The sequence below is a fragment of the Felis catus genome, chromosome C1, assembly GCF_018350175.1.
Source record: "Felis catus isolate Fca126 chromosome C1, F.catus_Fca126_mat1.0, whole genome shotgun sequence".
Classification (NCBI taxonomy): domain Eukaryota; kingdom Metazoa; phylum Chordata; class Mammalia; order Carnivora; family Felidae; genus Felis; species Felis catus.
This window is the reverse complement of record NC_058375.1, coordinates 218037138-218052224: the sequence shown is the minus strand read 5'-3', so window position 1 is coordinate 218052224 and position 15087 is coordinate 218037138. Positions and strand designations below refer to the sequence as shown.

The 15087-nt window shown below is 47.8% G+C and overlaps 1 protein-coding gene across 7 annotated transcripts in view; it reads left to right on the top strand.

The window, feature by feature from the left end:
• COL6A3 (collagen type VI alpha 3 chain) overlaps positions 1–12161 on the top strand; it is an 80746-nt gene extending 68585 nt beyond the window's left edge. For all 7 annotated transcript variants that reach the window (XM_019838939.3, XM_023259855.2, XM_023259856.2 and 4 more), the window contains 5 exons: positions 390–787; positions 2078–2341; positions 3361–3462; positions 10627–10791; positions 11450–12161. In XM_019838939.3, the coding sequence (XP_019694498.3) occupies positions 390–787; positions 2078–2341; positions 3361–3462; positions 10627–10791; positions 11450–11490 (970 nt within the window). In that variant the 3' untranslated portion in view covers positions 11491–12161. The remainder of the gene's footprint in view (positions 1–389; positions 788–2077; positions 2342–3360; positions 3463–10626; positions 10792–11449) is intronic.
• The last annotated feature ends 2926 nt before the right edge of the window (positions 12162–15087 follow it).

Genomic DNA, 15087 nt, shown 5'->3' with positions numbered 1-15087 from the left:
ATATTATAGAATATATAATATACATATTTTACATATGTATTATGTATATGTACATATGCATATTATAATATGTAATATTATATAATATATAAAATATTTTATATATTATTATATATTTATAATATATAATATATTAATATATATTATTATTGTATAATATATATTAATATATGTAATTATATTATATATAATTAAATACAATTAATAATATATATTATATAATATAATATATTTATATATATTATATATTTATATTTATATATTTTATATATTATATAATATTACACTAATTTATATAAATATATAAATATACTTATATTACATGATAAATTAAATAATTAAATATCAAACAACAATAATATTAAACAGTACTTAATTTGTCTTAACAGAAATATTCCGAATAACGTGACTTCGAGTCCCGCATCCAAACTAGTGACCACAGCGAAGCCAGTGGCCTCCACAGAAGCGGTGACCACCACGACGAAACCAGTCACAGTAGTAAACCTGCCGGCCACTAAGCCGGTCGCAGCAAAGCCAGCTGCGCCCAAACCGGCAGCCTCGAGACCGGTGTCTGGGAGACCCGTGGCCGCCAAGCCCGAGGCCACCAAGACGGCCACGGTCAGACCCGCGGTGGTCGCGAAGCCGGCGGCCGCGAAGCCGGCGGCCGCGAAGCCAGCAGCTGTGAGACCCCCTGCCGCAGCCAAACCAGCGGCCGCCAAGCCCGAGGCCGCCAAGCCCCAGGCCACCAAACTGGCCACCAGCAAGACAGACGCTGCTAAGCCCGTGGGTAAGAAAGCACCATGAGGGCCCAGCTGTGACATCCTTATTCCCTGTGCTCAGGGCACATCCTTCGAAGCCTGTCTATAAAGCAGTTGAAATGCCGTCACTGAGCTGGGATTTGTGCATCTAGATGATGATGCGTTTTAGAAGGTGCTGGTCAGAGCGTGCGATTGTCAAAGCGTTGCTTTTTTTCTGTTAGGAAGCGGTCTGTCTCTTAGCTCTGTGAGGCTGGGGAGCTCCTCTCAAAAAGCAGGTGAAATGGGTCTCCCGCCCTCTGCTGCCTCCTTCCCCCACTGCCCACCCTGGGCCCCGAACCCCATCTCGGGTTTTCCCGCGGGAAGGAGGCCCCAAGATGCACGCTGTGGCAATATTGGGATGTTTGGTGAATATTGGGATGTTGGCAATATTGGGATGATTCCAATATTGGGCAAGTCACAGCCTGGACGATCAACCCCCCTGCCCCACAAATGCTGTCCATGGGGAAGACACCTTCCAGATGGAACGAGATATGAGGGTGGGCGGGCTTAATGAGACCCAGAATTTGTTTTATCTTTTCCTCTGATGCTAGAAGATACTAGAGAGTCACAAACCATATAGAAAGGTGAAGGCGGAATGAGTGTGTCTGCGAGAAGGTAGAAATTGTCTTCATTTGATGAACAGAGAGAAAGCAGGGATTCCTTTAAAAGAATTTCCTGTCACGCCCTGGAGTTTAAATTTAACACATTCTAAATTACGGAGCTCATTCTGTTTTGGATGTCTCAGTTCAGATTAGCACACTGGACTGTGTGTTTTCTTTTTCTTTTTTTTATGTTCATTTATTTTTGAGAGAGAGAGAGTGAGTGGGAGCAGAGGAAGGACAGAGAGAGGGACAGAATCCGAAGCAGGCTCCAGGCCCTGAGCTGTCAGCACAGAGCCCGACGCGGGGCTCGAAGTCACAAACTGCGAGATTGTGACCTGAGCCAGAGTCGGATGCTCAAACGACTGGACCCCCCCCAGGTGCCCCTGGACTGTGTGTTTTCAAAGTTTCTCCTTAACAGCACAGATTCTCCATAGAAAAGAAATAGTGATGCATCTTGCTGATGAATAATGAGATTATGAATTCCACGTTTCGTGTATGTCGGTAGCTTACGAGACTAACGGTTCTCAGGCGCTCAAACAAGAAATTAGTTCCTTGCTCACCCGAATTCCCACCCAGTTGCCTGCTGATACATCGCTTCTGTTCTTCTGCTGCCTGTGTGCTACAGTCACGTGGGGTTTTAAGTTTTATCCCCACATTCTGCTTCCATCTGTTTTCCAGTTAAGGCGTCCCGGGAGGTCCAGGTGTCGGACGTCACAGAGAACAGCGCCAGAATCCACTGGGAGAGGCCCGAGCCCCCCAGTCCTTACTTTTATGACCTCACTGTCACCTCGGCCCACGATCAGTCCCTGGTGCTGAGGCAGAACCTGTCGGTCACGGAGCGTGCCATCGGGGGCCTGCTCGCTGGGCACACGTACCACGTGGTGGTGCTTTGCTACTTGAAGTCTCAGGTCAGAGCTGCCTACCAAGGAAGTTTCACTACAAGTGAGTACGTGAGCCACCCTGAGCAGCCAGTACCTGATTTCCGCATGGACTGTCAAACAGGACACAAAGGGGATGGTTCTTATTCACTGGATCTGAAATGATGAGGTTGTCCTGGGTGTTTTGGTTGTGCCCCGTTTCGTAAATTAATCCCGCGGAAGATGGGTTCCTTGTGAACTGTTGTCCTGCCGTGGGGGTCCTGGGATGCTTTATGGGGGAAGCCAGATCCGTTTGGCCTAAGGTGAAGCCCCTTCTCTGGGAGAAAGAAATACATTCGTGGACCCTGACTGGGGCCTCGACTGCCCACCACGACCGTGTTTCTAAAGTTTGTTTGCAAGTTCAGTGAACAGAAAACACCCCCCAGAGTCGCTGGCTTCTCAGAGGGGAACCTAGGAGTCCCTGCTTCTTACCACCCTTAGACCAGCGGACACGCACAGCCAGGCGCAGAGGGCATCACAGCCCATCCCCGGTGCAGCAGGCTGTGGCTCTGCCCTCCGTGGCCTCTCGTCTCCCTGGCTCCGCCTCGGCACCGAGGCCCTCGACCTGCCCTTGCATGTGTTCCCAGGCTCTGTTAGCTACAATCCCCCCATCCCCCTCCCCTTCGAACCTTCTCCGGGATTCCCCCACCCCCGTGCCTTTCTATTTGGGCTAGCATAATTCAGGCCAAGGAACTATGCCTGAAGAAAGGGAATCCCCATCAGTCACCATGTAATCTGTGAAGATGTGGGTGCAAAACGCCTTCCACGCTGGGGCTCCGTTTTCATGGACGGAACCATGTGGATGGAAGAGGTTACATGGGAGATGGGAGGATTTGTTCGGAGTTCAGAGATTCCCTCCATTTGCCCAGTGAGATGAGAGGACCTCGGGAGTGTCTGTAGAGACTTGGCCGGTCTCTGTGTGTCGGTGGCTCGCCCTCGCATGAGATGGTAACCCAGAAAGGCAGCCTGCCTCAGTTGCTGAGAATTCCTAAGCCCTTCCGTGTCTGTGTTTCTTACGAGTCGCATGTATTTTCTCTTTTCTAGAGAAAGCTCAGCCTCCGCCGTCTCCACCACAAGCAAGGTCAGCTTCTAGTTCAACCATCAATCTGATGGTGAGCACAGAGCCATTGGCTGGTGGTGAAGCAGGTGAGTTGTGAAGTATTGGGTCCATTAACAACACTAAGAAAGCATTCTACCAGACATTAAAACAAATTTTGTTTATTTATTTTGAGAGAGAGAGAGGGAGAGAGGGAGAGAGAGAGATGGAGAACACGTGCGTGAGCCAGGGAGGGGCAGAGAGTGGGAGAGAGAATCCCAAGCAGCCTCCACGCTGTCAGTGCAGAGCCAGGCTTGGAGCTTGATCCCACGAACCATGAGTTATGACCTGAGCCAAAACCAAGAGTCAGATGCTTAACCAACTGAGCCAACCGGGCGCCCCTCTACCAGACATTTCAAAGCCTTTGAAGCCTCGACTCCGGGTCATCCACCGGGATTCTGATTCTCAGGCAATCTGGCTTCTGTGGGAATGTTCCACCTCGGCTCTTTGTGGCCCAATGTGGTGTGATTCTGCGTAGTCCAAGTTGTAAATAGTGACTTTCCTTTCCTGTCACCAGACTCTTAAAAGAAAGCCAGATGGCCGTTGCTTTGGGGCTATAGCCAGGAGTTCATGTGTCTGTTCATTGGATTCCCCTGAGCCTCCTGTTGGGACTAGAGTTGATTTATGGTTCATGAAGCTGGAAGCATAGGGATTTGTCCACTCAGTGACTTAATCTAATGACAGCTGCTTAAAAGAACACAAAACAACCAAGATTAGAACCCGTGAAAGGCATGCGTTTGGAAGCGAACCACGGGAGGGATGTTCTGGTCCTCATTCCCTAAGCACACACCTTGGCTTACCCTATCATCCCACTGTCCGTGTGCCTGAGCCCGAGTGTGTGTACCCTTACGTGAGGGACGAGTTCGACCTGTTTCTGGAACCGACAGCTGATACGTGTGCTTTTGTTCCTGGGCAGTGGGATTCTGTGATCCTTCCAGACCTTCACCCTTGTCCAGTGGACCCTGAGCTTAGACTGTTCTCCCTTGAGAAACTGATTATTGATATAGTTGGTGTGCTCTGCGTATGTGTAAGTGTTCTTCAGAAGATGTTGGCACCGGTCTCCGAAGTCAACATTCCATGGGCATTTACCTATGTTATTGTTTTATAGACCCCCCTCACTGTGAAGACAAGTCCTTATTCTTTGATATGCTGGCCGCCATCCGGAGAAGGAAGGCGTTCCTCTTTACAACGTTTATTTCTGCAGTGGACTCTGATAGAAGGCATTTGCCGAGGCACACTGCCTTTGTTCTGGATTTAAAAGCTCTGTGCTTTCTCAATACTCATGGCATTGTCAGAAGCAGCGACACATTGCTTTCTGAGCCATTAGTGAGGATTCTTTCTTCTTTTCCTCTTTCTTTCTTTCTTTCTTTCTTTCTTTCTTTCTTTCTTTCTTTCTTTCTTTCTTCTTTCTTTCTTTCTTCTTTCTTCCTTTGAGAGAGAGAGAGAAAGAAAGTGCACAAGCCGGGGAGAGGGGCAGAGGAACAGGGAGAGAGTCTTAAGGAGGCTCCGTGTCCGGGGCGGAGGCCGACACGGGGCTCGATCTCATGAGCCGTGAACTGTGAGATCATGACATCGAGTGTTGGACGCTTAACTGATGGAGCCACCCGGGCACCATGAGGATCCTATCATTTTACTCTTTGCTCTGCAAGTTTTGAAGATGATGTCTGTTTCTTCACCTCCAGTCTCTACCTTTCTGTAGAGACTGCATCCCATCCCATCTGTGTGTAAATAATATTGGATGATTTCTGTCTCCACACCCCCATCTCTTTGTGGCCCCTCGGGAGGAGAGGCCTCTTGATTCTTTTAGTTGTTTCTAGAGAGAATCTTCTCTATTGCTAGACTATTTTATGCCATCAGTGGACTTGCCCTGTAGCCGTGTATCTGTGCACACATATATCAGTGATCTATATCTGTACCTTTATATATCTGTATCTGTATCTATATCTGTATCTATACTGTATTATGTCTATATCCATCTATCTCTCTCTCTTTCTGTCATCCATTAGTACAGCCACAACCCCTATTGACAGGTGGCATTGGGAGTTTACTAGAAATAAAGTAACTAAGTTAATGCAGGAATTGTGGAACTATCATACACACAGGTATGTAATTACTGTAAAGAAATGAATTACATATAGAACTGGAAAAGGTTTAAAAAAAATCTGCTTTTGGAAGCAAGTTTAGGAATTGGTCTATGTTAGAGGCAGCCATGCATTTTTCAAACTCTCGCAGCCTTCCCACTGGAAAGATTGGCTGAAAAACAAGACGTTCTCTCCTCTTGATATAAATTTATCAGAAAAGAGATCTAGAAAGAGATATCGAAGAGAAAGAGATGTAGAAAGGAGGTATAGAAAGAATTCCAGGAATTCAGGGTAGATAGGGTAATTAAACTTGAACTTGTTCGAGATTGTATAAAAGGATTTTATAAAAGCTTTTGAGGTTGTAATTTTCAACTCAAACTAACAAAAGGAGAAGTATGTGGAGAAGACATCTGTCTTTGCCTCTTTGATTTCTGCACATAAGGCGTCTTCTGAGTCTTGCATGAAGACACCATGGTTGAGCCTTTGTCCCTTGCACGGGGGTCCTTTCAGCTCCTGTCCCCCTTCTGCCCCCTTCCTGGGTCACCTCCATGGTGACTTGGTTCCCAGCATGGTGCTCGAGCTCAGAGAGAAGCGGCAAAGAACTCACTAGGATTTCCCCAAAGATTTGGGTCAGGGAAGATGAAATTCTGACTTCAAAGTAATTGAAATCTGTCTGTTATTTCCTGGTCACTGGTAACCTTACCCCTCATAGAGAGTAGAGATGGCAAAATTCCTACAAATTCGGTGCTTCATTGAGAGAAAATGACTGAGAGTAAATTCCATGGCAAGACTTGGGGATGTTTTTGGTTCTTTTTTTGTGTGGCCCAGAAGGGACAGGAATATATAAACAATATTTAGTTAATATAAACAGCATAATCGTTAAACAAGAATCTGACTGGGCTGTTGTGTTTGTTGCTTAAGACTGAGTCATGGGTTCAGAGTTAGGAAAGTCCTTTTAATCCAGATCTTTAATTTTTTTTAATGTTTATTTATTTTTGAGACAGAGGGAGACAGAGCATGAGCAGGGGAGGGGAAGTGAGAGAGGGAGACACAGAATCCGAAGCAAGCTCCAGGCTCCGGGCTCCGAGGTGTCAGCACAAAGCCCGACATGGGGCTCGAACTCACAGACTGCGAGATCATGACCTGAGCTGAAGTCAGACACTCAAATGACTGAGCCACCCAGGTCCCCTAATCCGGACCTTTAACACTTAGGTCTCCTTTCACCATGTGGCAGAGAAAAGGGATTTTGGTGGTGCCTGTGAGTCTTTGAGAACTCTTTTGAAGGAAATCGATCAGATACTTACTTTAAAATGTTTAAACCTCCAAATGGCAAAGAAGAATCAGGAGACAAAAGCTTCCCCTGTCTCCCCACCTCCTCCCTCCCCTGTCCCCTGCCATAGTTAAGTCATCTGAGGAATTTTTCCCAGGGGGGTAAAACATTTTTATGATACTCTTATTTTTACAGGTAAAAAAAGAGAGACAGTGAATCACTTTATTAAGTAACTTTTAAAAATATATTCACTGTATTCTTACTCAGTAGCTGCATCTAAATATCAATTACTATGCATACTATAAATTATCTCTCCAAAGATGTTTTTTCTAGGCAGCGGAGGCAAAGTTAAGTTTAAAAACTGGTTTTTATAGGTGGTTGTGAGTACAGTTTAATTTCTCTTATTTTTCGCAGTACCAGTTAATTAGAAACACGGTTTGTATTTACAAAGATGTGTCCCTTTCTTCGTATTAAAGGTTAGATACTTTTCCTTGCCTTATTTTTTTTAACCTCCATGAATAAAAGATTCACTGGGGCTTGTTACAAGGAACTGTATTTTGTTACAGTGTAGCACTTTGGATTTAGAACACATGGTGATCAGTGTTGGAACTCATGAACCGTGAGATCATGACCTGAGCTGGAACCAAGAGTTGGATGCTTAACCGACTGAGCCACCCAGGTGCCCCAAAGCTGATAACTTTTAAATGCTACTCATAGACACTATAGAAATCTCAAATTGGGGGCTCCCGGGTGGCTCAGTCGGTTAAGCGTCCGACTCCGGCTCAGGTCATGATCTCGCGGTTCGTGGGTTTGAGCCCCGTGTCGGGCTCTGTGCTGACAGCTCGGAGCCCAGAGCCTGCTTCGGATTCTGTGTCTCCCTCTCTGTCTGCCCCTCCCCTGCTCATGCTCTGTCTCTCTCTCTGTCTCAAAAATAAGTAAAACATTAAAAAAATTTTTAGAAATCTCAAACTATAAAAAAGGCAAGATTTTCAGTTGAACCCTTTATGTGTTTCAAAGAGTAGTATCTCTTTCTAATTATAAAATCATAGATATTCATTGTGGAGAATCCAGAACTTACAAAAAAAAAACCTAAGAAAATATGACTCCCATAGTTGAAGCATCAGTGACCGCTGTTAATGATCCCATGCATAGCCCTTCTAATTTTTTAAATGAATAGAACGCGTGGGCATGCACGCACACATGTGCACACACACACGTACACGTGCACACGTCTTTCATGTTTCTTAGGGCACCTTCCACCCTGTGGTTGCTGTTCTAAGACTCCTAGGTTGGCTCCCATGGCTTCTGTGAACAGGTGGGATTCCCTGGCAGGGTTTTCCAGATGCCCTTGCCTCAGTTTCCTCTTGTATTTGGATGCTCACTGGTGCCCATTGACCAGCTCATATTTCACCGGCAAGTGTCACCAGAGAGTGAATCCACAACCCTTCAGGTCTATCTTTTCAGATGGAACCTATTACGTGGCTATTCTCGGCGAAAATAAATCAGGAAAGGTTATTGAAAATGTCGCTCCCTATTGGCCTTCAGGCTCCTGTTGGGTTCTCAACATAAGGAGGAGAAAATTAGTGAGTATGCAGCCTGACCTTCCTCTCACATCAGAGGGGACTCCGGGCTTCTTCCAGGCTTGTGCCCAAAGGGCACGCTCATTTTGGAGTGAAAACCTGGACAGCTGTTGTGTCCAAACACTTGTTCTGGGGACAAGCTCAGTGAGGTCCATCTAATCAACACCTCTTTGGATAATAAGACATTTTTAGTTTTGTGTCTTTAAAATGGTTGTTTTAGCACTGACACAGCTGAGTCCCGTCTACACGGCGTGTCTCAGAAGTCAGGATGATGGGAATGAAAACTGCAAGGCTTCTTAGGACAAAACCTTTCATTTCCATGCTTTATGAGGGAAGAATCCCACGTTTTTGTCTTCCAACTGTGCAGGGCCCTCATTAATATGTTTCTCTTGGTCTACCAAATATCTGTGTGCCCACGGTGCCAGCGCCCCTATGTCATCTTGGTAAAGCTACAGGATCTTAGCAGCGACTGTCACTGGCATAAAGGTTGTGGAATTGCAGGAGTGATAGTTTGGTGATGAACCATTCTGATGAAAACCCTAGGAGGCTGGAGAAGCCAACCCGTCAGGGAACAGAGTGTCCTTCTGCAGGGCGGCCCCTGGGCTGTGTGGCTTCAGGTCTGGGGAGACTTCCCGTGTCTGCTTCAGAAGAGCACGGGGGAACGGGAACAGAATAGCTAAACAGAGGTGGCCAGGACTGATGGCACGTGGAACAAATTAGATGGAACAGACGTGAGCCATGTGGGGGATGCTCAGGGGAAGAAGGAAGGGGGACGAGTCAACCATTTGGCCCAAGCCTCACACTCAAAGGGGAACCCACTGGCAAATGAGGGATAAATTTTGGTGGTTGAAATACTCCTGCTTTGCTCACTTCCCCGCAGGACATTTCTTGAAAGCCAGGCATTTTCCTTTGGTGGTAGGCACATTTGGGAGGAAGAAAGTTGTGTTTGTAATTGTCATTATTTTCTTCTGGCTTCGTTGGGTCTTCCAAGGCTCTGGGTAGGGCCACTGGCTTTCCGGGCCCTCGAGAGGGTCTGCAACTAGGAGAGACTGTGGAGCCACCGGTCTGTGCCTAGGTGATGGCCTCTCCCATGTCCCCAGGGAATGTTTTGGGCCAATTCTGAGCCTAAATCCTGTGTACCTGAGTCTGGTCCATGACGGTTGACCCAAGCTTTGGTTCTTTACCTGAAGATTTAGGTTTTCCTTTCACTTCTTGGTGCAATCAGACCTGCACGTGCTCCCCAGCTCTGCAGCTGTGAGCAACCCACGGGGGTGGGGACGTCAGCCCTGCGTGGGGAGGGCCCGGTGACTCAGGCGTTGTTGGCTACTCCCGTAAACATGTAGCACTGTCCCCTCCAGGGAGTTTTATAGAAGGAAGGATTACGTTTTTCAAACTTACAGAAGATGGTTGACATTAATGCTCCTCTTTCCCAGCATGACCTGGAGTTTGCCAGAAGACTCTGTAAACAGATGTTTTCCTGTGGAAGGGCTGTAAACTTTTCTTTGCAGGCGTTGTGCAATGGGTCTGATGTCGCCATTACTTTGCAGCTGGGCCACACCAGAAGTATGCATTGAAAACATAAACTTCCTTAACGGGACAAAGAATGCCTCCGTGTCTTCAAAACAGCTTTGCGATGTGACATTTTTGCCATCGTGCATTTTACGGCAGCGGTAGCACTTTGCTTTGCTTGTTTAATTTGGCTGCTCTCAAAGGCTGCCAGCTACACACACACACACACACACACACACACACGCACGCACAGGCATACATACACATATACTCAGAAAGATGTTTCTTTTCCACGTTGAGTTTTATTTCCCCTCCGCTCGTCTTGTAGTGAGATATACAGCCTTCTGTTTAAACTAGAATCTGACCGAACTTACGTGCCATTTGGCCGAGGAGTAGAAAGCGCCATAGTTTTAAGAGGTAGTTTCTTAGCTGGGGCTTTAGTGTTGGAGGAATTGGACGGTAAATGGCCCCGTGATGGGAAAAGGGGAAACAGTTCATTCCATCTGAAATTATCCAGTAACGATGGCTTGCATTTGGGGTCCGAGTAAAATTGGCGAGGTCCTTTCATCGAGGCGACTGCATTATTGCTGTGGGTGAGATTCATGTGCGTCCGACAGCCAGAAGGTGGAGGCGTGGGGAGGGTGACAGGTGTCCCTTCTCAAAACTCTCCTGTTTGCCTGGCCAGCCTTGTGATAAGACCTTCAGCCCCTCGCGCTGGGAGCAGAGTCCTTAGCGTGTCCTAAATGATGCTCTGTTCTCATCCCGTTATTAAAGATATATGTAAGCTACCCAAAGAAGAAGGGACTTGCAGGAAATTCATACTAAAATGGTACTACGACGCGGACACCAAAAGCTGTGCAAGATTCTGGTACGGAGGTTGCGGTGGCAACGAGAACAGATTTAATTCACAGAAAGAATGTGAAAAGGTTTGCGCTCCCGGTAAGTGATTGCTTGTTCTTTTTGCGTTTGTGGCTTTTGCAAATCAGACAAGAGGTCCGGGCCGACGATTCACCTTTTTTAAGATATAAGAATTACAATGATTACGGTGGATAGGACAAAGGGGGTACGTTGTATCTTTAGATACGGAAGATGCTCAAATAGAACACGTGAAATTAATTTTCTGAATTGTTGCTATTTCCTAAAAACATTCTTGTGTACTTGGGTTTTTGCCCACGAAGAAACACAAGACCAAACTATTCTTTCCTGCTCATCTTTAAATAATTTTGCTTCGTCTCTATACTGATGTGGACACTGGGGCCACCCAGTATCTCCCTTACATTGGGCAACTCGACTGCTAACACAGAAAGAACAGCTTCTCCGGGTGCCTGGCTGGTTCCAGAATGGGAAAGTGCAGGGTGCCCAGGGGCCTGGCTGGTGATGCAAGGCAGCCGATGGGCTCAGATTGCACACGCAGACCCAGACCCCAGGCCAGGGAGTGCCAGGGGCGCCGTTAAAGGCACTGAGCGGGGAAGAAAGACTGGGGAGGAGAACTAGAAACCGTGGGATCGTTTTTGTGTCCTTTTGGGTCAGTGATGTGGCTTTTTTCCCTCCTCTTCTCTCCCACCCTCACCGGCCCGCCCCCTCCATCAATCCTCAGCGCTCGTCAACCCCGGAGTCATGGCTGCCATGGGGACCTAAGCGTGGCCGACCAGCACCACATACCTCTTGAAGAAGGAGGCAGCCATTTCCGAGTCGTCTCTTTAGAAGCTCTGGGTATAGACATCCTTGCACTGTTCCATTTCCCGCTTTGATGTACGTTCGAACTTGGGACGAACCGTTCTGCCGCATGACCTATCAATATGGTGCTAAATGTGTCTGTGGACCCAACGCTCTCTGTCTCCAGGCAGTTATATCGTATACTTTGAACGTTGTGTAATAGTTATCCACTGCTGGTGTTTATGTGGACATGTCTGTAAGCTCAGATCCCCTCTGGAGTTTCACGCTATGCCTGTGTCGGGCAAGTGTAAGATCTAGAACGGAACTCCAAATTTCACTGCTACTCTATATACTTCTGCTTGGTTCATTTCTTCCCTCTTGCTTAATGAGCATGACTTAATGAGCATGCTTAAAGAGCATGACTTTAGATGGAAAGCCTGTGTACGGTGAAGAAATACGATTCCAACTTTTTAATCTCCCCCCCAATTTCCTAGATTAGATGTCAAGCTAATTTTCTTTTCCTAAAGCCTCTAACAAACGACCTAGTTAGAAGGAAGCAAAATCCCTGAATCTTGGTGCACTGTTGTGGGACCAATGCCTTCATTAAAGAATGAAGAAAGTCATAATAGAGAATATTTTTGGCATTCCTCTAATGTTGTGTGGTTTTTTTTTTTTTATGCAGGGTGGGGGGTGGGGAGGGGGTTTAATTTTAATTTTAAAGATTTTAGGAAATTTATACAAAGAAACTTTTTAATAAAGTATATTGAAAGTGTTGTGGGCTTGGTGTCATTGGCCGTCTGGTTTTCTGTAGCACTTACTGTCACAGTGACCCCGGGACAGGGGAAGGGGGCCCAGCCCAGGCCCGTGGTCCTGGGCACCACCCTGTGTTTGCAGTGGGGGATCGACTGCCCTGTCACCAAGTGTGGGGACACCGGGGGCTCAGCCCACTGGCACTGCAGTGCTCTGGGACCCAGTGGATCACCTTCCTTGCTTAGGCCCCCTTTCTGGAGTCTGTGATCTTTTGCAGCCCAGCTGACATTTATCCTCTGTTCTGACTTCTGGCGAGACCCAGAGCCATGGCCTCCTTCCCTGCCTGTTCTTTTTATTTATTTATTTTTTTGATTTTAAGTTTGTTTGTTTACTTATGTATTTATTTCCGAGAGAGGCAGAGAGAGTGAGCAGGCAGAGGCAGAGAGAGAGAGAGAGACAGAGCATCCCAAGCAGGCTCCACACTGCCAGCATGGAGCCCGATGCGGGGCTAGAACTCACAAACCGTGAGACCATGACCTGAGCCAAAACCAAGAGTTGGATGCTTAATTGACTGAACCACACAGGTGCCCTCCTGCCACCTCTATGAAGTGACTGTTTCTGGGATTTCAGCTTGCTCTCACCCCACAATGACTGAGAGATGGGACACAGTTGGTCAGGACGACGCATTTCTGGTCTCAAAGACAAAACCTAAGCTTTTTTTCCCTTAAAGACCTTTTTCTCCCGTCTTCAGAAAGAACACAAGACCCAAATAAATACATATTTCGGGGGCACCTGAAACCCACTTAGGAGAGACACTGGATTCCTTTGCCAAAACACATCTGCTCTGACAAGTGCTCCTGACAGATGGCGGGGGCCGTGGGCATGGGCCGAGCTGCTTTGTGTGAGACCAGGGATGACCCTGTCACTTAATCCACGGAGAGGAACGGGAGGTCAGAGAGTGTGCCGAGTTCCCTGCGAGCCACTCCCCGTGACTTCCACCCGGGTCTTTGGGTGACATCTTTAAATTCTCAAAATACGCTCCGAGTGGCCCCATCTGCCTAGAAACTGGTGGAAGACGTGAGCTGTGTGCCCGTATCTGGGTGGTTGACACGTAGAAACAGAAGGAAGGGGTAGGCAGAGGAGACCTCTGTTGGGAATTTGCAGGAATTTGAGGGAGGACTCAAGACTTCACAAGACATCCGGGCTGTGAGTTTACCTGCCTTCTTTGGGACTGAGAGGGCCTGGATGGACACCAGGGCAGCTTCAAGGGAACCAAGAAGCTTTGGGAAGCCCTTGGACACTCTCACAGTCAGGGCATCCCCCCAACACCTCTACTCGCGTCCTGTGCAGAAGCCCTGTGGGGTTCCTCTCATGCGAACAATGCACCACACCAACCCTTCCCCCCCATGGGCCCTCTCTGCCCTCTAGGTCATGTTGACTCCCCCCCCCCCCGCCGCCATCTTTAAGGACCCCTTTTTAGGATAAGGCCATCCCAGGGGACTTCGAAGGAGCTCCCTTCACATGGATATTCAACCTGGGTGGGAAATGTGCATTCTGTGACTTTCTCGGGAACAGCTGCCCCCAAAGTCCCCAACCTTAGAGGAAGAGCCCCCCCTTCCCTATAAATAGGCCCATGTGCCTCCCCTCGGGCTGCGTGTATTCGTCAAGTTCGTACCATGGGAGCAAAGAAATATTTGCAGTGGGGCCAGGGAGAGGGGGCATCGCAAGTGCAGCGGATGGAACATAAGCCATGAGACGGTCTGTGATCGCTCAATGGGGCCCCGCACACCGGGCAGCTGACACAACAGAGATTTATTCTCTCACAGCTCTGGAGGCTGGATGTCCCAAATCAAGGAGACGGCAGGGCCACGCTACCCCTGAAATCTGTAGGAAATCCTTTCTTCTTCCTACTTTCTGGTGACCTCCTGGCTTGGAGCTGTATTGCTCTGGTCTCTGCCTCTGTCTGCACAGGCCGTCTTCTCCTAAGGACACCGGTCAGATGGGATTAGGGGCCCACCCTACTATGGTATGACTCACCTTAACTTATCATGGCTGCCATGACCCTATTTCCAAAAATCCTAAGGTACTGGGGGTTGGAGTCCTGGCATATCTTTTGGGGGGAAGGGAGTAGAGAGTGCACGACTGAGCCCAGAACACAGCACTAGCTTTTCCTGTACCCGCTGCCAACCTGCTTGCTCCAGAGTCTAGCTAGCCCTCCAGTGAGGGCTTTCCGCTGAATCCGATCACTTCCTTTAAAAAAACAATTTTTTAAATGTTTTATTTATTTTTGAGAGACAGACAGACAGAGCATGAGCGGGGGGAGGAGCAGAGGGAGAGGGAGACACAGAATCCAAAGCGGGCTCCAGACTCCGGGCTGCCAGCACAGAGCCCGACGCGGGGCTCGAACTCACGAACTGAACCGTGAGATCATGACACGAGCTGAAGTTGGATGCTCAACCGACTGAGCCACCCAGGCGCCCCTGAATCCTATCACTTTCTAGTCGCTTTTGGTTATGGAAACCCTCGCTACTGGATCTTAAGGCTGGGTCCCATCCTTTTTAAAACTTAAAGAATATGAGTGGGGAGGGGCAGACACAGAATCCGAAGCAGGCGCCAGGCTCCAAGCTGTCAGCACAGAGCCCTACTCGAGGCTCGAATCCATGAACCATGAGATAATTACCTGAGCCGAAGTCAGAGGCTTAACCGACTGAGCCACCCGAGGCGCTCCAGGACTTAAATATACACTTCACCGCCTTTCGCTGTGAACCCCGCACAGGCTGGATTCACCGGCCTGCGTGCAGTCAGGGTGGAGAAGTCTGTGGCTTATTC